Here is a 24018-nt window from a genome sequence, read left to right as displayed (position 1 = left end):
AGAGACTTATTTCTTACCTTAACTTAACCTTTTCACCTTGTATTGTTATTTAGCCAGGTTTTCCTTTTCGCAGGTTCTCTAGAGTTCTGGAGACCTGTGTAGATAGGCCAAGCATTTTCTTTGATTCAAGGAATTGCTTTTAAAGTGAAGGCAGAGTGGAGCTGTTCCGCTAGAGAGGGCAGAGAAACTTATGCCACAGGACCCTTATAAATTAGAGCATAAACTAGCATGTATTCGTATCTAAGTAGGGAGTGATGGGTTCCGAGTTCGATCCCTCACGGGTAAAGTTTCCAGAGTCCTGAGAGAGAACTCTTTTACTGATTCTCGTAGAGAAATTTTTACTTTTTTGCTCATATCTAGTCTACGAATAAAATATTGAAGAAAGCCTAAGTAATGTTTCGTTCTTTAAAACAAAAATTTCCCTGTGCCCGGATGTAATAAGAATAATATTAATCATACCCTAGACAACTAAGTTTTTTTTTGAGAGGAGCCAGTGAAGAAGGATTGGCTTGATTTAATCCTTTATTCTGTTTTTTTTTATTTATGTAGTATTTTGTTCTTGCAGTTCAGTTTTAAGCCAGTCTGTTAGACAGAGAGGAAGTAAATGTTTTTTTTGTGCCAAAGTAGTATTAGAGATACTACTTAGTAGTGGCGTATATATTTAAATAAAGAGCAAGAAATATTTGTTTTTATACTACAAAATGTAGGGCTGAAATAACGCACATCCACCGCATTCATCGCCAGCAAAATAATGAGCTTATCCCCACCACCACAGTGGTACTCACTTTCGCCTCTGAAAATTTGCCAGAGGAATGCACGCTCTACTATGCGAAATTTCGAGTTGCAACATATATTCCACAGTCAAACAGTGCTCGGGGAGGGGGAAGGTGTTTCCGCCTGGGGCACTGAACAGCTCGATGCCGTTCCAAACAATCAATATTTGCTAAATGTGGAGATTCACATGCTACTGACACCTGCACCAAGCCACTCTGCTGTTTCAATTGTCACGAATCTCACGTAGCAACTGAACGTATCTGTCCATGGACACTACTTCTCGCTGCCATGGACACTACTTCTCACCTCATCGCCAGTGATGGAACTGCTACTCTCCTCCCGAACTTCAATGGTCATCCCAGTGCATCTGACATCACCATCCGCCGTTCTGCTCTGTATGCAAACCACAGCTGGAGTGTCTATGGATATACCGTTGGCAGTGATCATTTTCCTATCTTAAGTACACTTGAAGAAGTTGCTTTTCCGAGAACGCGCAAGACTTACTTCTCGCCCTCCTCCGAAACCTTTTCTCGCATTCCTCAATCATACAACATACCAGAATGCGACAGACGAACTTTTCCTATATATTTCATCGCAAGTCACCCCCATTAATACTTCTTAGTTTCATAAATATTATAGAAGCAGGATCTTTAGAAGCTTCCACATCTTCTCAAATCCCTGGCCAGCCTCAAATTCACACATTCCATTCCCATATCCCTTGGTGGAACAGACGTTGCCACCCACTTCTTAATGATAATAAACAGAAGCAAAAGGCCTTTTTCAAAGGGAAAAGTCAACAAACGTATGTAGTCTATCGCCAGTCGCAGGCGATATATAAACGTTACATTCAGCAATGTTGCAAACAACACTGGCAACAATTTTGTGCCACACTACACCCACAGGCTACTTCTTCTTCTATTTGGAACTTTATACGAAACCAAATTACAGGATCTCCTCCACGAGCCTTACCCGCTGAAAGTCTTTCGTCTTGGATTGACGAATTTCATCGCCTTCTCACGCCTCCCAAATCATTGAATGATAAGCGAATCATCCAACCTCTTCTATCTCCGGAGTGAATTTCAACAACCTACAGGAATATTACCATCCAAGAACTGAATCTTACGTTAACCGCTCGGCGATCTACAGCTCCTGGTAGAGATCAGATTGGATACCAACACTTGTACGACCTATCTCAATATGGTCGATCCTTACTTCTTCAAATCTACTCTTAGATATGGAGTACAGGACACATTCCATCTTTATGGAAAGACTTAGTGGTAGTCCCTATACTTAAACCACAGAAACCTATCGGGCTGGCTCGGAGTTATCGTCCAATTACTCTTATTTCATGCGTAGTGAAGTTTTTGAGAAGATCCTCCTCTCTAAATTGAGCTGGCACTTGGAATATTTTTCAATCTTCTCACCCACATTAACTGGTTACCGAAAAGGCATGTCATCTCTGGACTCTGTTGCTGCTCTTTTCCTCGATATCTGGAACACATTTCAAAATCGACAGTATTTGATTGCTGTTAAACTGGATCTGGAAAATGCATATGATTCCATCATTCTCGATCGACTCATCACTCACATGGCAAACCTACAAATTCCTACATCTTTTCTGTTATACTCATAATTGGTTGGTGCAGCGTCGTATTTGCATCAAATACAATAATAGATACACTTCTTACTGTTCAACATCCCTGGGAATTCCTCAAGACTCTAGTCTCTGTCCAACATTATTTAATATATATACACTCTCTCTCTCCACCAACGACTTAGGAAACTTTTTCGAATTCAACAATACTGTGATGACATGCTACTATACGTCAAAACTTCTAACATAGAAGAAGGGCTAGGCATCATGCACGACGCTCTCCTAGAACTTCATTCCTGGACCTCTGAAAATGGGATGTCCGTCAACTGGGCGAAATCTTCTTGCACACTCTTTACTCGAAAACGTTTTCAATCTCCCATTCATCTCACGGTAAATAATATTCCGTTACCAGTTACATCTACTTTACAATATCTTGGATTTCATCTCGACTCTAAACTAAATTGGAAGCATCGTCTCAAAACAGTAGCGCTTAAAACCCAACCGTATTTTCTTTAAGTTGATGTTCTGCGACAGCCACAAGGGTTGGAGAACAGACATACCCTTCCTGCAACAAGTCAGTACTCAATGTGTGGATGCCAAACTTGATTATGGTGGACTCTTACTCTCTCCACTACCCAAACGGATCTGCGAACATCACATCCGTTTTCAAGCCACAACACAGCGAATAATATTTCGACAACCAAAGACGGCACCTTTCTCGGCACTCTTAGAAGCTGGAATAGTTCTTTTCCCAGTGAAAACATATTTTGTGGCTAAAAAGTTCCTCGTTCAACGCATATGCTGTACCTCCTCAATACTATTTCCGAAATTACAACTCCTATACAATAGCAACCTTCATACCCGTCGTCCATACTATAAACAGTTACCCTGGATTTATCGAGCATTCGTTAGTATTCGTAATTGGCTTAATCAGTTGTATCGAGGACCAAAACTACCATGCCATACCGCAGAATATGTAATTCTTCTACATCCTCCCACTCTCGAGCAACCGGTGGTCTCCTTCAAACATCTTCGTTCCAATCATCCTCAGATAGTGTGCCATCTTTGAGAACATCACATCCAATCTTATCACTCAAGTACTATCTTAATCTACACGGATGCTTCCAAACAACATTCCGAACATGGATCTGTGGTTGGAGCAGGAATCTATATACCAGCGCCTAATTACGCAAAGACTCACAGATTTCCCCCGAATACATCAATATATTTAGCAGAAACCTGGGCAATTCTCACAGGATTGAAAGTCGCCCTATAATGGAAACTCCCAATCGTGGGCATTTGTAGTGATGGCCTTAGTGCTTTACAAGGAATATGTAGACCTCCATGGACATTTGAAAATACATGGTTAAACATAAATATTCGTCAACACCTTCGTATATTAAACAACAATCATCAAGTGGTTACGTTAATTCATACACCATCCCACTGTGACATCCCCGGGAACGAAGTCAGTGATATCCTGAGCAGATATGCAACCCAACATGGCACGCCTATTGATCTCCGGCTTCCAGCACCTTCTTTCTCCGAGATGTTGCTACAGAAACGGCAAACCGAAAGGCGAACCTACCAACAACAACAACGACTAGGAGCAGGGATTTATTACTGGCAAATAGAACCTATTCCCACCACGAGAAAATGGGAGGCCCCTCATAATTAGACTAGAAAACATCATTGTTTATGTTCTCGCTTTCGTCTTCATACTGCTCAGACTCTCATCCAGCAATATAAACAGCAGCAGCGCCCCTCACGTTTGTGTTATTATGGAGTAAATGAATGTTCTATAGACCACCTGACCATTCAGTGCGCTCTAACGCCTGGCTACCGTCCGATACTCAACACAGTCATTCATTCTGTTTATTTCACTAGTTCCGTCACAGTGTCTTTCTTACTAGCTAACAAAAACCACCTCGTTCTTTATCATCTATTACACAATACGAGCAAACGTTCCCGTTTAGGGAAGAAGCAGAAACGTCATACTCTTAGGAATTATTCATTGACTATCTAGGATGTAAAAAAAGGAGGTAACAAGACGACCTTCATTTAATTACTAATATAAAACAAAATATACGTCGGTTTGCGTTGCGTTTCATTGTGTTTTGAAGTTTGTTTATTTATTTTGACAACAATCAACTGACGTAATTATAAATATTGTTTTCCTATTTCACAATATGAGTTCATCCGAAGAGAATGAAATAGCCATAGCAGCGATATCTGCTTTGTTGCTGACACAAAATCCGCCCCCTCTCCCCCCTCAAAAAAACGAGAGAGAGAAAGAGGAGCTGGTTTACCAGGGAGTGAATTCTTCGCCGCAATAATGCATAGGAAAGAACCGTATATTCAATGGAGAATAATGAATTACTTACAGAAGATCCTCGTTCCTTAAAAAAAAAAAAAAAAAAATCTACAGAATGGATTATATAGAAGTCCATACGCTATTGAAATTAGTAACTCCGAAAATTCAGCAGAGATACGAACATGGGGGAGTCTGTATCAGCTGGAAAATTTTCTGTAGATCCTTGGACCCACCAGTTTGTAGAATTGAAAATCAAACGACTTGTCCAAATATGTAAATGAGGGTAGTTATCAGGCGCGGAAACAATTATTTCGAGTGTGCGCCAAAAGTAAACCTGCACGCTTTTTTAACATGTCACATTTTTTGGTATACAAATTGCACAAAGTCACCTATTTTTATTCGTTTAAAAGATGTAATTATACATGTTCACACCTGTAGTGTTCGGGCGAGTACCTTCACTGCATACCTTCTCTAAGGTCTTTATTCTTGCATCTTTTTAAAATAATATAAATCGTGCTTCATGTTATACAAAAAATCATATTTTTCGTATGACTCTATTAATACTATTAATTATTCTCTTGTTCAGGCAGCATTGTTTTGATATTACAGCGAGAAATAAAGTTGAATGTCGTCAGGTGCTACTCTTTTCTGATTGGTAGTTGTATGGAAGTCCAGAAGCAGTGTTGCCAATTTGGGGGAAAAGTCGCTAAATCTAGGGGATTCGCATTCCAGGATAGCGACAAAAAAATAATTTTTCCGATTAGCGACTTTTTTGGTGATTTTGGAATGACGATTTGGCGACTTATTTACAAATCTAGCGACTTTTGTACTGCGAACAACTTATCATAAAATAAGTACTATTAGCTCGAATCAGTTCAGATATATGTTTATTTTCCTTTTGCTTAATTGAATCAGTACAGATGTTGACGAGCTGGGAAATTACACAACATTTATCTCTATATTCCCGCTTTGATTGCTGTTGTCTCTTACCTTCTCACAGGAACCAACTCCAGCTTTTAATGTCCTTTAGTTTACAGAGCTTCCGTTTAGAGGCACATAATTCATTAATGATAGAAACAGATTATCTGTAGAAGCATGAGTAGAAGTAAAGTAAGATTTTTCCTAGACCTTGAAGTTTGTTCGTTTTTCTAATCTTATTTTTGATTTCGTTGAAGCAAAATTGATCATAAAGTTAAGTTTCATATATATAAGTGAAATTATTTTTAGTTATATATGAGCAGGATCGGATCTACGATTTTCTGAGGGGGGAGTGCGCCAATAACTACCAGTACATTTGAATTGAGTTGGAAATTTTTTTAATGCCTTTAGGCATCTGTAGTGTGAGTGAGGAAATGCCCTGGAAATGCTAAGTGTCTTTCTCGGTAAGTCCTTTTCCTTCAACTTTTAGAAAATTGACTTAAACTATCGATTTTGCAAAACTTCCCTTTGTTTTAAGCCCAAAACGGAAACATGACAGCAAAAAGTTTTGGAAAGTGTTGCTATTTTCACTGCTACCTTCTCACTTTAGGTAGTGCATATTTACAACGAAGGGGGGGTGCACGTACACCTTTGCACCCCCCTAAATCCGGCCCTGTATATGAGTTTTTCATATACGGTCTTTTAGCGTATATAGTACTATGGATTGAATTGATCACGTATTTTACACACACCAACACACACACACACACACACACACACACACACATATATATATATATATATATATATATATATATATATATATATATATATATATATATATATAAAGAGGCAAAACTCCACGAAAAATTTTTAGCGGCTTTTCACCCAAAATTGGAGTCATTTCATCTCCTATTTAGCGACTTTTTGTATCAACTTGTTGGCAACACTGTCCAGAAGAAAATAGAAACTGCTTCTATTTCTTTCAAGTCAGGATCCAAATAAAGACAGCAGAAAATTTCAACCTGAACTAGGGGCAAGTTATTTCTCACACGATCGTTAAGTAACGTCGTGAATTTTAGATCGTGAATCGCAGCCTTAGTTCAGTCCCGTCTGAGACAGGCTTTAGTGTTCCACATGGAGTGATTGCCTCTATTGTATTTAGGCACTTCGTTTTATTGTTCATCCTGGACCATTCATCTCCAAATGAATAATCCCCATTTCACCGCCTGGAGTGCTCAGTGGACATGTCCCTGGAGCATCAAAACATTGAGAGAGAGAGAGAGATGTTTATTATCAATACAAACAGAAGTTATGTATTAAATTCAAATTTGTGTGTTTTGTATATTAACGTTCTTGATCGACAGTAACAAGTTTCCTCTATAAACAACATTCGAAGGAAGTCACTTCACCGTAACACGTAAAGTGAAAGTTGTGTTTCGTATTACAAGGTTGAGAATGGCAGGCGAATCATACGTGGTGAAAAAAGAATTTCTTTGCAAGGAAGAAGCTAACGATTGTTCTCTTATAGAAGATCCTCTCGAAGGAAAGGGAATGATATATTCTATTATAGAAAACAAAGATTACGTTGTGTCTGCAAACCAAATAGAGCATGCGGTAAAGAATGAAGCTATAACATATTCTACCAATTCTGATTTAAATGTTAATACGGTGAATTCAGAATCCATACTCAAACTAGACTCTACGTGTAATTTACAAGAATCATGTATTGAATTGGCCGAAGGGACGTGTGCAACTTACTCCACTAGCTCAAAAGAAACTACAGTGAGGAATATAAATTCATTTCAGGTATTAAGGTAATATTGCAGTTATACTTTAATTTATAAACATTGTTTAGATGCTTCGAGAAGGCAAGGTTCTAGATTACTGGTCCCCCTTCCCATTGAGCAGTAATAAAGACAGAAAACAACGTGTCCTGCGGGGCTCTAACCCGCCTTCCCTCGTTAACGCTCGCTCGGCAATACTCTATAAGTTAAATGTATAAACTTTAGTAGAGAAAGAAACCTACCCAGCTACTAATCTACATGGGGGACCAGTAATCTAGACCCTTCCCCTTCAGGAAGTTAGAAATTTGACGAATATACAAAGTACTTTGCTAGAAATTGCTAGTTCAGACTAAGAATCCGGGACCTCTCTTTGGAAAATTCGTTAGCTTCCATTGCAGGTATGCTCATTAAACAAATAAAAGTAGTAGTAAGATGCACTAATTATATCTCTTAATACAAAGCTCGAAGTAGCTGTTGAAAGATATATATATATATATTTGCAGGTTTGCTTTAGGCGCACCACTCGAAATAATTGATGAAAAATTCTTTCACTAATTTCCTTCTTGTCTCCTAAATGATTTGCGCTGGGCGACATGAGAATGTCTTATTTGGCATAGATAAAATTCAAGGGGGCCGTCAGAAGTAATTCGTGAAAGATTACAATTCTTTTATGATTTGCGTTCAAATACCGTGTCTAGATGTATGGTATAAAAACCAGAGGTGGCCTTTGTTCTTGCAGGGCCCTGGGCGAGTTGGCACCGTGGGGATCCCTACTATTTGGATTGGAAGACATTCGCGCACTCATACTTTGTAAGTTTTTGAGTAAAACAAACTGTTGTTGTAAGATAGATTGAAGTACATACTACTCTAAAATAAAAACCAGGAAACTAGAATGCTTATTTAAAAAAAATAAAACAGTTTTGCGACTTTTCAGTTGACTGAATTCTATCAAAGCACTATAGTCTAAAGAAGAAGCTACATCGATTTCGATGGAGATAAGGGCGAGAGTGGTCAGTTTTTGTTGGGACATGGTGCTCCTGAGGTATATTTTATTAGTTTTAATCTTGAAAAGCTCCTCTCTGCGGAAGCAACGGCAACAGGTATTGTGCATAATATTCGTAAAGAAATGTCTATATTAGGATAAATTTCTTTCAATTTGTTTTTCACTTATATATTTAAGCACTGATAGTAGGTTATTTTCGGCATCAAAGACTCGTAAGAATATCTTCAGTTCTTCATACACTTCCAGCCCGTCTCTCACTTTTTCCTCCGGCAGTTAATGTTTCTTCTAAATTTTTACAGCACATCATAAGGTCTTCGTCGCTCATATCAATCAAATTTTTACTGGTATAGAAAACCAAATATGTGTTCATCCTTTTTCAGAGCTTCGAATCGTAGTTCACAGCTTCGTCGGATCGTATCAACAATTACATAGAAGTATTCTATTTTGAAGCAGTCTTCTGTACAAAGCTCTCGGTCCTCGTCCTCAGCTTCGTAAAAGAATTGTCTGTTTTTCCTTCTTTTTGTGGCAGTCTTGAAAATGGTTTCAATTCCCACTTCTTCCGCTACTTCTCTCACTTTTAGCAGGATTGTCTGAAAGCTACTTTCCCGGTAGTCTTCAAGACTTTTCAGAATCATTTCCTACTGATTCCTCGTCACACGTAAATTCATTTTCTCACCTTACAACACTTTACTAATGACATTTATCTTTGTAAGAAGCTCGTACCAGATTGCAAGTGAGATGACAAATTCGTAAGTTGTTATTTCTTCTCCTACTGACTAGCACTCACTGACCAATACACAGTCTGTACTCCTTTCAGATAAACTTTGCAGTGCATCGTACACACTGTTAAGCTGGTATCTGACTGCTTTGACGGATTCTACTTTGCATTTTCATATTGTTCCCAAGAGAGGTTTCAAAGAAATTTGGACATGTTCTTCAAGAAGCTCATCTTTCACTTGAACCAGAAAAAAATGTGTACAGTCTCCGTAGAATTTCAAAGAAGGACTTAGTACGTGCACAGCGACATGCCGCGTCTCCCAACACCAAGTTCCAGTTGTGACTTCAACATAGTACAAAAAAGCGTGGGGATTTACATTGTGAATTCTTCTTTGCATACCGCTTTTTTCTCCACGCATGTTTGCACCATTATCATAACCTTGGCCTATACAATTTTGCAATTATAGTCCCAGTTGTTCAATTTCGTGAAAATATAATATGCTAAGCTTTCAGCTGTAGTTTCCTTGAGAGCTATATTGCCCACAAAGTACTCCTCGATTTCGCCTGTGGTTTTGTTAATAAAACACACTATCAGTAAGAGCTGTTCAACACGAGCACATCTCGAGCGCAGTCAACAGTAATTGAAAAGTACTTATTCTTCATCACATTCTTTACAATTTCAGCTTTGACGTTAGTCGCAAGCAGTTGTGTAAGTTCATCTAGGATATTATTTTCAAGGTAATGGTCCTTAACTTCCTTGTTTATCGTTTGTCGCAAATGATCTCGCAGGGTTGAATCAAATAAAACTATCAACTTGACCAAGTCCAAAATATTACCACTAGAATCTGAATCCAGTTTCTCTTTCTGTCCCCTGAATGATAAATTATGAAATGATAAATATTGCACAATTGGCAGCAACCTTGTTAAAATTTCTTTCCAGTGCTGCTTTTCTTCTTCAATTTCAGTCTGAGAAATAGTATCGATAGTTGTTGCGGGTTTAATTCCTTTTTCAAAATCTAACAATTTTAATACACACTCTTTGTGGGGCTTCCTCTTTTCGTGAGATTTCATATAATCACTAAGGTGCTTCCAATCACTCATTCCCTATAGAACCGAAACTTGTACTTACACAAGAGAAACGAAATGCAAAACAGTAAACTGCATCTTTTGCTTTGGAATGCATCATCTAACGCCTGTCTTGGTTCTCACCATTACGTAAAATTCTAGTATAGTGAAATTCACTAAAACGCCGTTCATTTTCATTTACTGGAAACACATCTACTTTCGTTCGAATAGGGACCTTACTATCAAAGTTCGCTCCTTGTCACTCATTTGCTGTGCCCATAATACTGGATCTTTCTCCACATTTCTATTAGATACTTCAAAAACATTATCATTTGTTGGTGATTGCGCTGATGGGTGCGAAATTGCGGATGAGTAATGCAATGATTCCACAAACTGTAGTACTGGCTATGATATCTCAGCTCTACTGCTGGGTCCCGCTTCTACTTCAACTGCCATTGTATGTTCATACCCAGTTTTACCACGGGATTCACACACTAACACTTTTCCTTTAACTTGAATTTTAATTTTTAAATATTTTGATAATGATCCACGAAGTTGTTCTTCTACCTCCCTCTTTCAGACTTTTTTTTCTTTTGCTATTTCCTGACTCATATTTTCTACTGACATCCCGATCACGCGAAGTCATGTTTCTAAACTAGTCACACACAATAAACCAAAATATTTACGAACTTTGAGGCTTCACTCGACACTCCAACTAAAAAATCCAAACCGAAATATATCGGACTTTTATAATCAACTATTAAACCAAACATTCCTCTAGTAGTAATCCGACTGCACATCACTATTGCCTACCTTCAGATCGAAGAAGAGATAATTATACACCACTAAAGAACACAGCATTTGCTAATTTTCGTTTCACACGTACGTTTCGCATGGTAGACGTTTACTAAAGTAGTAAACCTATAGAAGTTGACCCCTCTGTTGTTATAAATCTTAATAAAACATACTATTTAATACACAAAAACAAACTGCAAGCTTACAATATTGATCTAAACTTTTTGTAAGCTTATCAGATTATTTCTGCACAGTTTTAGTTCCAGCTGTGCAAAATAGCAAATTTTAATGACATCTAGGATTATTAAGTTTGTGTTATATTTTACACTTGTTGGATAAAATACTTTTTTTTTTTTTTTTTTGGCATTTTCTCTCATATGTTTGTTTTATTAATTAAATTATGTGATGTTGCTTATACTTTAATTAATGTGCAGGGCCCCGGTTCGCCCGCCCCAAAAGACGCCCCTGATAAAAACTGCCGAAAAACCAACCAACCTCTGCTAGGTGACCACTAAACAGCACGAATACTATCTAACCGGGCGCAGATGGGATGGGGTGGTGAGTGACATCAAGGAGGTGCGTCAGCGACAGTGGGTATACGCATACGCGAGAGTAACGAAAACAAGTGGTTTCTGGCAATGATACGAGTTTCAATATCACTTGTCATGGTTTCATACTATTAACGCTCCACTTGTAAGCATAACATTCAGTTTCTGTACACCGTGCAGAAATACACTACTGGTGGAAAATAGTATAGTATCGAAGTACACTTATCCTTCATATGCACTCACTTATTTTACCCGTCGTAAACCACTGGTAATGATTTTACACTGGTAACAGCTAACACTAGTAGCTTGTGTACTACTTTGCTTTTCACAATACTGGGTCTTTTTCCCTCATCACCATCCTTTTCCTATGCTTTAATCGCAATATCTTTGGGATAATTCTTCTGATCGTATTGATCTTTTAGGTATTTTTTAGGAATTTTAATGATTCTTTGACGGTCAGTAAATACTATATACGAGTATTTACTGATATCTGTATATCAAAGAAAACAGAAAGATGAATTATGAGTTGAGAAGGAAGACAGAAAAACTCAGAGAAAAACACATGTCTCAGATATGTGAGAAAATAATAGAACTTCAACGACACGCCAGATATGATATATTTCAGAGCACAAAAATTAGTAGGAAAAACTAACGAATGTATGTTCACGTTTGGAAACGATCAACTAGGTTATACACAGTATTTACTGACCATCAAAGAATCCTTAAAATTCGTAAGGAATACCTAAAAGATCTTTATGATCGGAAGAATTACCCCAAAAATATTGCGATTGAAGCAGACGAAAAGGAAGGTGATGAGGAAAAAAAGACCCAGTATTTACTCTTCTGCTTTCTTCCATATCCTTAATTATTGCCTCAGTTCTCCTCGGTTTCTCGGGACTCTTTTTCATCCTGCCATTCTTATTTTGGAGTGTCTCTCATAGTATTTATTCTTGCTCTCTCGTACGATTTATCGAATACCAGACATTGTATATCCACAACATTATTACTAAGAAGTACTTTAGTACCTTCGTTACATTCAGTATACTTCGAGTATTGTTTACAATGCTACATCCTGAGCTTCTGCTGTGATCTCATGCAATGACTATTTATGTTAACCCTTTAATTGGCAAACATTGATAACATTACCATTAAAATATTTATTTTGTTTTGGTGGTTGAACCATGTCTTTCTGATCATAATTTCGTAATTTTTAAAGAATTCTTGTACTTTGGTAACAAAATACAGTATTTTTTTATTTAAAAGCCACATTGCCATAAAATAGGTCTTAAGTGTAGCTACTGAGCAACATTGCCCAATTATGGTAAAATATCATAATACTCCTCTCAGTAATTACCAGCATTTTTGTTGAAATATTTTCCTACAGAGAAAGAAACCACAAATAACAAATAAAAAAAGAACTTTTACGGAACGTAGGAGATAAAGCTTCTACAATACTAAATTTGACTGCCCTGTTAACGAAGATTAGAAATATCTAAATAAGCGACCCGCAAATTATGTATATGAATATTGTATGAAAGCAATAATGCAAATTAAATGATCACTGAAGTTATAATTCGTGTGGAAAACGCAATAGTAAGCGATGTTGCTTGTAAGCAACACTGCCAAATAAGGGGTTAAAAATAATGAAAAAAAATCGCTTTAGGATTAGTCACGTAGCGAAGCTTCTATCATTAAACTCGATTAGCACTTATCACTTTTTCCTCGATATACGAAAAGTTGCAAAATTCATCTGATTTTAGTAAAACCGGATACATTGTGTACACTGCTTTAATCTGTTCTAGTTACGTTGTGGTTTAAGGTTACACTCAACCAAGAAATGTGGAAAGGTCATCCAATGTACATGATTGCAAATTACGCATACAAAATAACTTCAGTTTTTTGATGAAAGTTTTTCGGTTTTGATACATCGTAGTATTTTCTCCATGAAATTGCAATCGTGCTTTTAAAATTGTCCAAAGATTGCAAGACAAACTGATAAGTTTTCCTAATGTTTCAAAAAAATTATAGGTACGTGTTCGTTAGATATATAGTTTTTTTTTGTCGTTCATTTGCTTTGACGGTTTGCAATAATCTACATTGCTCAGTTATAATAGATCAAGAGCGACGCGGTGAATGTACCCCAAGTCGAGACTTTAAATCTAAGTTCTCGATCGGTTCTGTGTAAATTATTCGATTTATATGCCACTAGCAGCGTTCACCCCGCTTCGCTGCGGTCACCCCGGAACGCAATAAACTTTGTTACTTAGATAATTTTTACTTTTTCGCTTTCAAGTGATATGATAAAAACCATAGAAGAATGCAGTAAATCTTAACATTATATCGCCTGTCATTTATGTTAACCCGCCCCGCTTCGCTGCGGTCATTATGTTAACCCGCCCCGCTTCGCTGCGGTCATCCCGGTGCTGGCATATTGTAAAAGTGTCTGTAAAAATAAGCAAATCAATTAAAAAATTTTAAACAGAAGATTCAAGCTATTTTCCGCTGTATATCGCCTGTCATTTATGTTAACCCGCCGAGTTAACGGTCATGCGGGTTGCATAAATACGTTTATTTTTACCTATGATGAACTAATAACAAAGGATTTGTACCTGAATGGTCAATTATCTCAAGACACTGGTAATTAAAAATTAAAGTGATATGCTAAAAACCATCTAGGGTCCAAATCCTAATAACCCCCCAAAAATGAAAGAAATCGGTTCAGCCGTATTAGCGTGATGAGCTAACAAAGGATTTGTGCGTTCTCTTTTATATATATAGATATACTGTATATATTTGGCGGCTGTTTGTATGGGATTATAGTCAATTTGGAAGAGGTGGTAAATTTATCATATTAATTGGTAATTTCTTCCCTTTAGAATTTTGAAGTGTATTTCTCTATAGCCTCCGTAAAATGTATTCTATTGGAGTGTGTACAAGTTGGTTTTCCTTAACTCTTTGGGGATCCCCATGGTACAATCCGTACCATAGAGAGTGTTTCATGGTACATTGCGTTATAACTCTCCTATTTGAGCTTTTTCGTCCGTTTTTTTTTCCAAGTCCAGAGGCATTGTAGAAGACCTTAGGTATGGTTTCACACCTTCCTGCGTCGAGACATAGGAGGTGATGACGTCATAATTCTAAATTCTGTGTGTGCTGAAGACAAGTTTTAATAATTAATTTTTAAAATATTTATTTACTTGCAATGCAATTCTGATATACGAAGAAAATACTGAAGGAAGCCAGTTAGTTTTCGTTCTAGTATGAAAAATGAACTCCATTTCCTTAACGTCGCATATGTAATACTCAAATTTAAATCATTTTCATCTAAAATTCTTTTAACATATCAATCTATACCTCAGTTACTTTCTTTTGATTTTTGAGACTAAAGAACGTGAATTCTGATTTAGGATATATTCAATGGATAAACATGTCGAATGAATAAAACCGAAATCTTTCAGTCTTACGTTACGCTGTTATGCCGTGTAGGCTAAACAAAACGGTATGAATTGGAATAAATTGTTTCAAGGAAAGAGGCAGGTGGGTGGAGACGGATGAAAACCGAGAAACCTGCACACAGCATTTCTTCTCCATAAAACCCACATGGCAAAACCAAACACACCATACACTGGCGGTGAACGCTTAACTACTGAGTACCGGGGCATTATGTCCTATAAATAATTGAGTCTTTGTGTAGATAGATAGATAGATAGTAAAATTACTTGATCTTTTTTACTTTTTTTGACAACACATGTAATTGAATAAACATCTACAAATGGCACTGAATAAAGTGGGTGGAGGCTACACAAAATCAGTTAACGTTGTAAATGAGGCATAAAGCGACATTCTTTTGGTTCAATTACATTCGGAAAATTATAAATTAATTTTCTATTTGATACAATACGGAAATATCAGCTATTAGCACATTATCGTAATGGTTTTGGAAAAATAGAAAATATCAAATTATTGAAGTCCGTGACAGTAACGTTCTAGAATAAAATTTATTATTCGCTATGGCCGACGCTGATGGTGGCAGTCTAGAGAGAAATTGAATTTTCTATTATGCTTAAATATTAAGAGAACCATTATCGAATCTATGGTAAGCTAGCATGTCTCCCTAAATTCAGGGATATATTGGATAAACTAATAAGAACGCAACTCGTCATCTTGTTATATCTAAGCTAATACTAATTGAAATTACATGCTAATAAAAAATGTGAATGTTGTGTTGTCCTATTATTATGAAGGAAAAATTATTAATTAAAGGTTATGATTTAAGAATTCGCTATTGTATTTCGAAAATAGAATTAACCTGTCGGGTATTTCTTCTTCGCAGGATATATTAAAACCGATCCAAGAGGCCAGGCTACATAAATGAGTATTCGAAATGCAGTATTTTGTGGGTGTGATAGATTTTAACAATATGATTTCGCTTCAACTTTCTCAAATGCCTTCGTTGTTTTAATTATTACAAAAGTGAGTAATATAACACTGAGGTACTCAATACACAAGGATTATAAAGATTCAGGATAGATTAAAAATCGGACATATTGCATCCTTTCAGTTAGGTAACTGAATTGTTGCTAATGATTAAGGTGTCACCTACAAAGGCGATATTGTTTAGTGAGTGTAATGATAATTGTTAGCCAGTAGAATTTGGGACCCGTAACTTCGAAAACTTGAAGAATTGTCCAAAATTCAGAAAAGAAAGAGCAGTGGCTTTTTCTCTAAATAGTTTTGACATGTTTTTATGTGGCCCAAAATTCAAAATGTAGAGGTTTAAAACCCATCTGGTGAATTGTTTGAATTTGCCTACAAGGCTCGACATGAAATTACATCAAAAACCGATTTAACGCACTTCAGTTTACTTCTTGGTTAGACAAGAAGAGATTAAGGTATAACTGAGCAACAATAGTTGGATGATAATATGATTATATTGCCAGAGGAAGGTTCGTTAAAGCAACTATCTGAATGTTTGGTTAAAAAGGAACATATGGGTGCTTTTATCGTAAGATATTTGTGGTTAATGTTCGGATGGATTATAACTCTTCAAACATATTGTGTTTATTGCAAGATTGTTACTCACATACTTCTTTAGATTACAAGGGAATCGTTTGGAAGTAAAGGGAATGAAACAATTACTAAGTCGGAACAATACCGACCACAAATGAATTTTGATATAGAAGAATAGAAGGTCAAGTTTAATAGTTCCTTGCATATGTCGATAGATAATACCAAGATAAAATATATGCTATATATGATAGGAACCCAAAACGAAGCCATGCAGAAGGTTATATTTGGTTCACTTTAGTGATTTAATGTACACTATTTTATCAGTGTTCGAGAATTACATACTCTGCATCAGGAGTTGTTTTGCATGTGTGGCAGTGTACAAACTTTTAATAATTGTTTTTTGTGTATTTCTAATTTTATATTGATATCATCCAAATACCAAAATGGTATTTATCATAGATATCTAAGCCGCATTCTACCCCTCTTCTGAATAGTGCACTCACCGAGAGACGTCATCTCTTAAACGTCACGGGCTTAAATGTGTAATGCCGGCAATTGCCAGAAATATTTATAAATAAATTCATAAGTAAAACAGTTGCAATTATTGATGAGATATTAAGTAATCTGACGGCTATCCCTACCGCAAGATATTTATAGATTAATGACTCATTTGTAGTCTTTAAAGCTCCTCAACATTACAGCTTGAGATTAAAAATTACAAAATTTATTACACTAAACCAAAATACACGAATTGAATCTAATTATCTGGATACTAAAAGTAATGTGACATTTATTTGGAAAGCTTATAGATAAAAAGTGTAGGTAGTGTAATGTAATAAAAAATATTCTTCAAAGCCTCATCCATCGACATAAGCTGAAAAATCTACGTATCTTATAATGAAATAAGGGCTGTTTGAAGATAATACGGTTTTCTGTGGAATATTATATATACCTGATAAGGGTTGTGATATCTAGAACCAGACTGCTAGAGGGACAAAATTCATGAGTCAAGTTTTTGTTTTATTCTACAATTGGACCAAATTCTACAAAAGAATGTATTTTATATAGTTCTTTGACGAATGTACAATAAGGTATTTGGTCTAGGAATTAATTCGTGCGGGTGGACAAGAGATGGCCCAACGAACGGAGCGTCCCACAGTTCCGTGTATCCACACATGTGTTGCAAACCCCTGTCATCGCGTATCGTTCGTAGTATAGGGCAGTGGATTAAAGCGTCAACAACACCAGTTTGTAGTTAAGTGAACATGGCGCAATTTGTGCCTGATAAAGTGTTTTTGCGGGGTGTCCTGCTGCATTACTTTAACATGCAGAAAAGTGCGACTGAAAGTCATCGTATTTTGGTGGAAGTGTATGGTGACCATGCTCTAGCTGAGCGAACGTGTCAGAAGTGGTTTGCACGGTTTAGAAGTGGTGATTTCGGCTTGGCAGACCAAGAGCGAGCTGGACAGCCAAAAAAATTTCAAGACGAAGAATTGACAGCATTGCTCGAGCAGGATTCGTGTCAAACGCAGGAACAACTTGCAGCAGCATTAGGCGTTGATCAAACAACAGTCTCCAAACGCTTGAAAGCCATGGGAATGATTCAAAAGATGTCACATTGGGTTCCACATGAATTGAAAGACAGAGACGTTGAAAGACGAAAAACCATTTGCGAATTGCTGCTTCAAGGACAGAGCAAAAAGGGGTTTCTGCATCGAATTATTACGGGTGATGAGAAGTGGATCCATTACGAGAACCCTAAACGAAAAAAGGCCTGGGTGAAACCAGGTGAACCAGGTCCATCACAACCAAAACGAGATATTCACTGTGCAAAGGTTATGCTGTGCATATGGTGGGATATGAAAGGTGTGGTATACTATGAGCTGTTGCAACCGGGTGAAACTATGAATGGAGAACGTTATCGACGACAATTAATGCGTTTGAAGCAAGCTCTGGCCAGAACACGACCAGAATGGGAGAACAGACATGATAAACTTATTGTTCTACATGATAACGCTCGCCCACATGTCGCAAAACCGGTCAAAACCTATTTAGAAAATGTCGGATGGGAAGTTTTACCCCACCCGCCGTATTCACCAGACGTTGCTCCTTCGGACTACTACTTGTTCGATTGCATGAACAACGATTTGATTGGACAGTGGTTTACTTCTTCAGAAGATATCGAAACATGGGTCTCTGACTGGATCGCTTCCAAGGATGAGGACTTCTTTCGCCACGGAATCCGTACATTGCCTGACAGATGGGCGAAAGTGGTGGCTAGCGATGGACAATATTTTTCTTAAGGTATTTATGTATTTTGTGTTTTTACTACAGCTTCAATGTGTGCGTATCAACCGCACGAATTAATTCCTAGACCAAATAAAACAAATCTAGCGGAAGATATTCTTGCACGAGAGTGGTCGAATGAATGATTGTTTAAGGTTATGATATAAGCAAACACTTTCCCTAATCGCGTACGTGTGGTGAAGAATACTACAGCCGGACATTAGATAATAATTTCCTATTATTACTTTTTCCTCCTCTTAACCTCTATATCTAAGATTAACATCTTTTACAATTTTCAGTTTATTTTTGAAATGAGTAAGTGTTTGGGATCTGAGCGTGTAGATTATAATGTTGTTACTGTACGGAAAATCGCAATTACTCAATTACGAAATTCATCTTTCATGTTTAAGTCATCATTGACTCAAGCAACCAAATAGGTATTTCTTTCCAAAAAATATGAAAAAACAAATACTTCTTTTTAGCATTTTCTGGAAAAACCAAGTAAGTGGTGTGAGGGACAAACATGATTGTATAAGGAGCAGTTAAAACGAATTTTGTTACCAGGTGTCACAATAAATTTCCTGAGAGTTCGTTTACTGCTGTGGAGAAAGTGGACTTTTTTGTTTAAAAAAAATCGAATTCACACTATGGAAAACTAACTCTTCGTGTTAAAACTTTCTTGATAGCAACACTCATCCAAATTACGTTTACTGAATTTAGGAAGTTAGCTTTTACGAAAACAATTGTGTTTTAAATTATAATTTATTAATGGTTCAAGTATCACTCAATATTAATGATTAGAGGTAAGTTATTCTGTTTTCTTTTCTTCTTAGAAAATATGAAGAAATTTTCCCAGAATCATTTGAAGGCAGCAGACATTCCATCAAAGAAAGGCGTACCTCTACATTACACGTAGCAAAGTCTTGCGAGGAATGCACTGAAGACAACTCTGAAAAATCTGGTATGAAATACCACAAATTAGAACTTCCCTTAGAGGAGCCTCACATAAGTGTCGAGTGTGCCAAAGTTTTCTCTCAAAAGTCAATTTTAAAGCAGCATTTAAAAAGTAATTCTTCAGAGAAACCTCGAAGACGTGATGAGTGTGGCAGATCTTCCTCTCAAAACTCGAATTTGAGCACGCATATGTTAACTGATATTTCACACAAATCTCTCAGTTGCCAAGAATGTTGTAGAGCTTTTTCTCACAAATATTATTTGAGGAAGCATATGTTAATTCATACTTCGCAGAAGTCTTTTATTTGCCAGGAGTGTGGGAAAGCTTTCTCTCAAAAAAAGGTATTTGAGTACGCATATGTTAATTCATACTTCGCAAAAATCTCTTAGTTGCCAGGAGTGTGGAGAAGCATTCTCTTTAAAACGATATTCAAGAAAGCACATGTTAACCCATAGATGTGACGTATTGTACAGCTGCGTAGAGTGCGGCGAAACTTTTTCCCGAAAATCACTTTTGAAAGCACATATGTCTATACATATTCCAGAAAAGTCTTATATGTGCCAGGAGTGTGACAAAGTATTCCGATATAAGGGAATTTTGTACAAGCATATGTTACGCCACACTTCAGAGAAATCTTACATTTGCGAGGATTGCGGTAAAGCCTTCCTTTTAAAATCATACTTAAAATCGCACATGTCAACGCATAGATCGGAAAAAAAATATACCTGCGAGCACTGTGGAAAAGGTTTCGCATATAAATCAACTTTGTTTAACCATATCTCGCTGCATACTTCAGAGAAACCATACGTTTGCCTGGAGTGCGGCATAGCTTTACCTCTGAAAGCATATTTAAGGAAACATATGTTAACTCATAACACAGTGAGACCTCACACATGCCAGGAGTGCGGAAAAGCTTTCTTTCACAAGTCACATTTAAAAGAACATATGGTAACCCATTCAACGGAGAAACCTCATAAGTGTCAGCAGTGTGGAAGATCGTTTTCTCTAAAGGCAACTTTGACGCAGCATATGGTTATTCATACATTAGAGAAACCTCATACATGCCAGGAGTGTGGAAAATCTTTCTCACATAGAGCTAGTTTGAGCAGGCATTTGTTAACTCATGACAAAACGAAACCTTACAAGTGTGCGGATTGTAACAAGGCCTTCTCTCTAAAAGGAAGCTTGGGTCGTCACCTTTTAACTCATACTTCAAAGAAGTCTCAATTGCCAGACTATTGGAAGGACTTTGTGTCATATTTCGGACCCATAGTCGAACAATTATAGTTACTAACAGTGTGGAAAGTTTTATCAAAAATCAAACTTTGTTGATAATATATTTGTTTAAACTTCTGAGAAAATTTCATTTTGCTCAAGCTTTTATATGTGTACTTATGCGGTATATACACTTCATGTAGCTTAGTACGAGATAAGGCTTCGAACACACCACATTTGAGACAGTGTATGTCAACTTGTACATTTACAAAACCTCATAGTACTTAGCAGTTTGGCAAAGCATTCTCTCAGAGATCTATTTGAGATCAAATGCAATAATGGAAAATATAACAGTAACTCGATATAACTACGCTTAGTCAAAGTTTAATACCAATATTTAATGAGTGTGGATAAATATATGGTGAAATATACATTAATTTGAAAGATAATTTATGTAAAATAGAAAATAAGTTATCGAAGGTACCGTATGTGAAATAATGAGTGATATTTACAAAATTTGACGTAAGCGGAACAGGTCAGTCTTTCTTAATATTCTTTTATTGACAGACTGGGTCTGGGTTACTGTTAGGCCGCACAATTTTTTAACCAACACGTCAATTCTGCAGTGCCGTTCTTCTATTCATTCTTGTGCAGATGTTAGTCTTTTGCGTAAGAGGTATTGAAACTGCAACACGTCAAAACCGAAATTCAAAATTTGGAGGTGTGGTTTTCCGTGCCAATGGGAAATCAGATGGGCTGACAGATTTTGATTGTATTTAGTTCACTTTCTTCCTCTCTCAGCAAACTATATTCAGCCAACCACAATATCGGTCTCGCATCCCATGAATGCATTCCCATTCATTCATGGCTGAGTGAAACTCATATGATGGGAATATATCCACCGTGAAGTTAAACAATTTTATTATGTAAAACCAACTAAATGAAAACACTAACATATAAATTGCTATTATCAAAGGAAATGCGAAAATTTTATCGTGAGTTATATTAAGACACAAATATAAAACAGTCGCCTACATTAGTAATTGCAACAAATGAAATGACAGTGACGTATATATACCCACATGATACTCTTAACTTCTTAAGCATGAGATTTTAACATTGATTCTAATATATTTATTTATTTATTTAAAGTGACCGTTTTTTGATTGTAGATATTTGGATACACACAGTAGGTGCTTAGGAGTGCAATTACGTTACGATATGTATAAATCACCATTTTTATTCGTTATCACATTGGCACTAGCATACCAACGAAGAAGGCAGAGTAGCTGCACACTGATCCTCCTTACTCCACAAATGGTTGGTGTCAGTAGTAGTACCGGATCTAGAAATTTCGGGCTCCCCCGTAAGAATATTTGAAAGGGTCCCTTCTATAGTCAATACCTTTTTAATAGTGTCTTTTAATGAAATATTGCTAGTGTTCAATTTGCTACGAAGCATAGATTCAAATACTTACTTTTTACAAGAAATCCTTCCCCCTCGACTTCATCTCCACAAACTTCCGTATAAGATCTCTCTTTTCAATGGTCAAAGTCTCTCATGGTTGACGGCCAACATTCCTAAGTCGCTGATTCTCTCCTGTCTTATTGAATACATTAAAAGCTCTTGTTTCTCCTGAAAACTTAAAATGACCTTTCAGCAGACCCAGTCACGAGTAAGGTCAAGAATAAAACAAGAGTGGTCAAAACTTCAGGATACTTGGGGCAATAGTATTAAACTCGAAATATAGTAATACTGCCAATTCAAGAACAGTGTTGATCCTTCAAATATGGTTTCTAAATTCAGTGCGAAGGGCAATTAATTCCAATTTTAGCGACGGGCTATCATGTTGGTACTTTTGTAGTTTTTCAGCCTTAAATAAAATTTCTTCATCTGAAAGGTTCACTAGTACTATTGGAAATATGATTGAAAGCTCATCAAGAATTATCTGTAAGGACGTAAAACGGTTCTCTATTTCAATTTACGCGATATCTAGAAGTCCATTGTGAACATTAATCCTGAAGCAAGCCTCTTTGTCCGAAAACCGATTATCTACCCGTTCACTGAAGTGTTTTTTCAATTTGGTTTGCCTTTTTTCTACGAACACAGGGTTCACTTTCTACTTTACAAGAGCTGTGGCCTTTTGTTTTATTTGATAGTATTCTTCTCTCATTTTCTTCAAACCTCTTGGCTCACTTCAGGTGGGCGTAAAGCTTTCTCACTTGTCAGTGAAAATTTTCGGATAGTTTTCATTACATCAGCATACCTCAACCTGATAGCTACAATAGACTGATACCGTGTGGCCCACCTGATTGAACTTTTTCAAAGTGACATCTGATTCTCCTGTCAATGATGACAGAATATCCCACCTATTTATACTTTGGCCAAAGTAAAAATACTACAAATCTTGGAACGTTGTGAAGTCACCGGCAACTTTTACATTTTTGACGGCATTATTAAAGACAAGGTTTAGGTTTTCCACCGCGCAGTGAAAGTATATACCTCGTTCCTCAATTTCTTGAAGTCTTCTGAACACCTGAGTAAGCACCACTTATCACACCAGTACCATCATATCCGTGCCCTCTGCAAGTTTCTAACAGACAATGTCAATTTTTTTCAAATGACTTAACACTAGAGTTGCAAGACTCAATACAGTTGGATTTCCTATATTTAAAAATCCTAAAATTACTTCTTCAATCTCGATCTGTCTAGAAACTTCGTTTTCTAGGCTATCGTTTACTTTTGTAAAATTTATTTAGCGAATAATGAAACTCATTTGATGCTTCTTTGATAATCTTGAGTCATATGAACGATTAATAAGAAAAATGGTACTTTTTAATTTTCTTCAACAAAATAGCTTCTAAGCTTGAAGACAGGTAATGAATGATTTGATTTTGAATATCATGGCTGAGATACTTAATTTGGCTTTTGGCTAGACTGATTAGTAAAAGTCATATTGTGTGTCGTTGTTAGTCCTGGTAGCTCATTACTTGTTGAGTTTAACGTCCCGTTCAGCAGCGAGGCTATATGAGACGTG

The 24018-nt window shown here is 36.8% G+C and overlaps 1 protein-coding gene across 7 annotated transcripts in view; it reads left to right on the top strand.

Annotated features, from left to right (window-relative positions):
- The first annotated feature begins 6564 nt into the window (after nucleotides 1–6564).
- LOC145664786 (uncharacterized) overlaps nucleotides 6565–24018 on the top strand; it is a 42612-nt gene continuing 25158 nt past the window's right edge. The window contains exons 1-3 of one of the 7 annotated variants that reach the window (XR_014127521.1): nucleotides 6565–7409; nucleotides 15849–15988; nucleotides 19645–20432. Coding sequence is in view for 5 of the 7 variants with exons in the window: in XM_081731752.1 (XP_081587878.1) it covers nucleotides 7059–7417; nucleotides 19645–20155 (870 nt within the window). In the remaining 2 variants the exon portion in view is untranslated. Of the gene's footprint in view, nucleotides 7418–8126; nucleotides 8198–15848; nucleotides 15989–19644; nucleotides 20433–24018 lie in introns of those variants that run through there. The other 6 variants (XR_014127522.1, XM_081731777.1, XM_081731768.1 and 3 more) reach the window with 6 other exon arrangements.

Source organism: Thermobia domestica, chromosome 1 (assembly GCF_964235325.1).
Source record: "Thermobia domestica chromosome 1, izTheDome1.hap1.1, whole genome shotgun sequence".
NCBI classification, from domain to species: domain Eukaryota; kingdom Metazoa; phylum Arthropoda; class Insecta; order Zygentoma; family Lepismatidae; genus Thermobia; species Thermobia domestica.
Note: the sequence above shows the minus strand (reverse complement) of the source record. Positions and strands in the feature narration are given on the sequence as shown.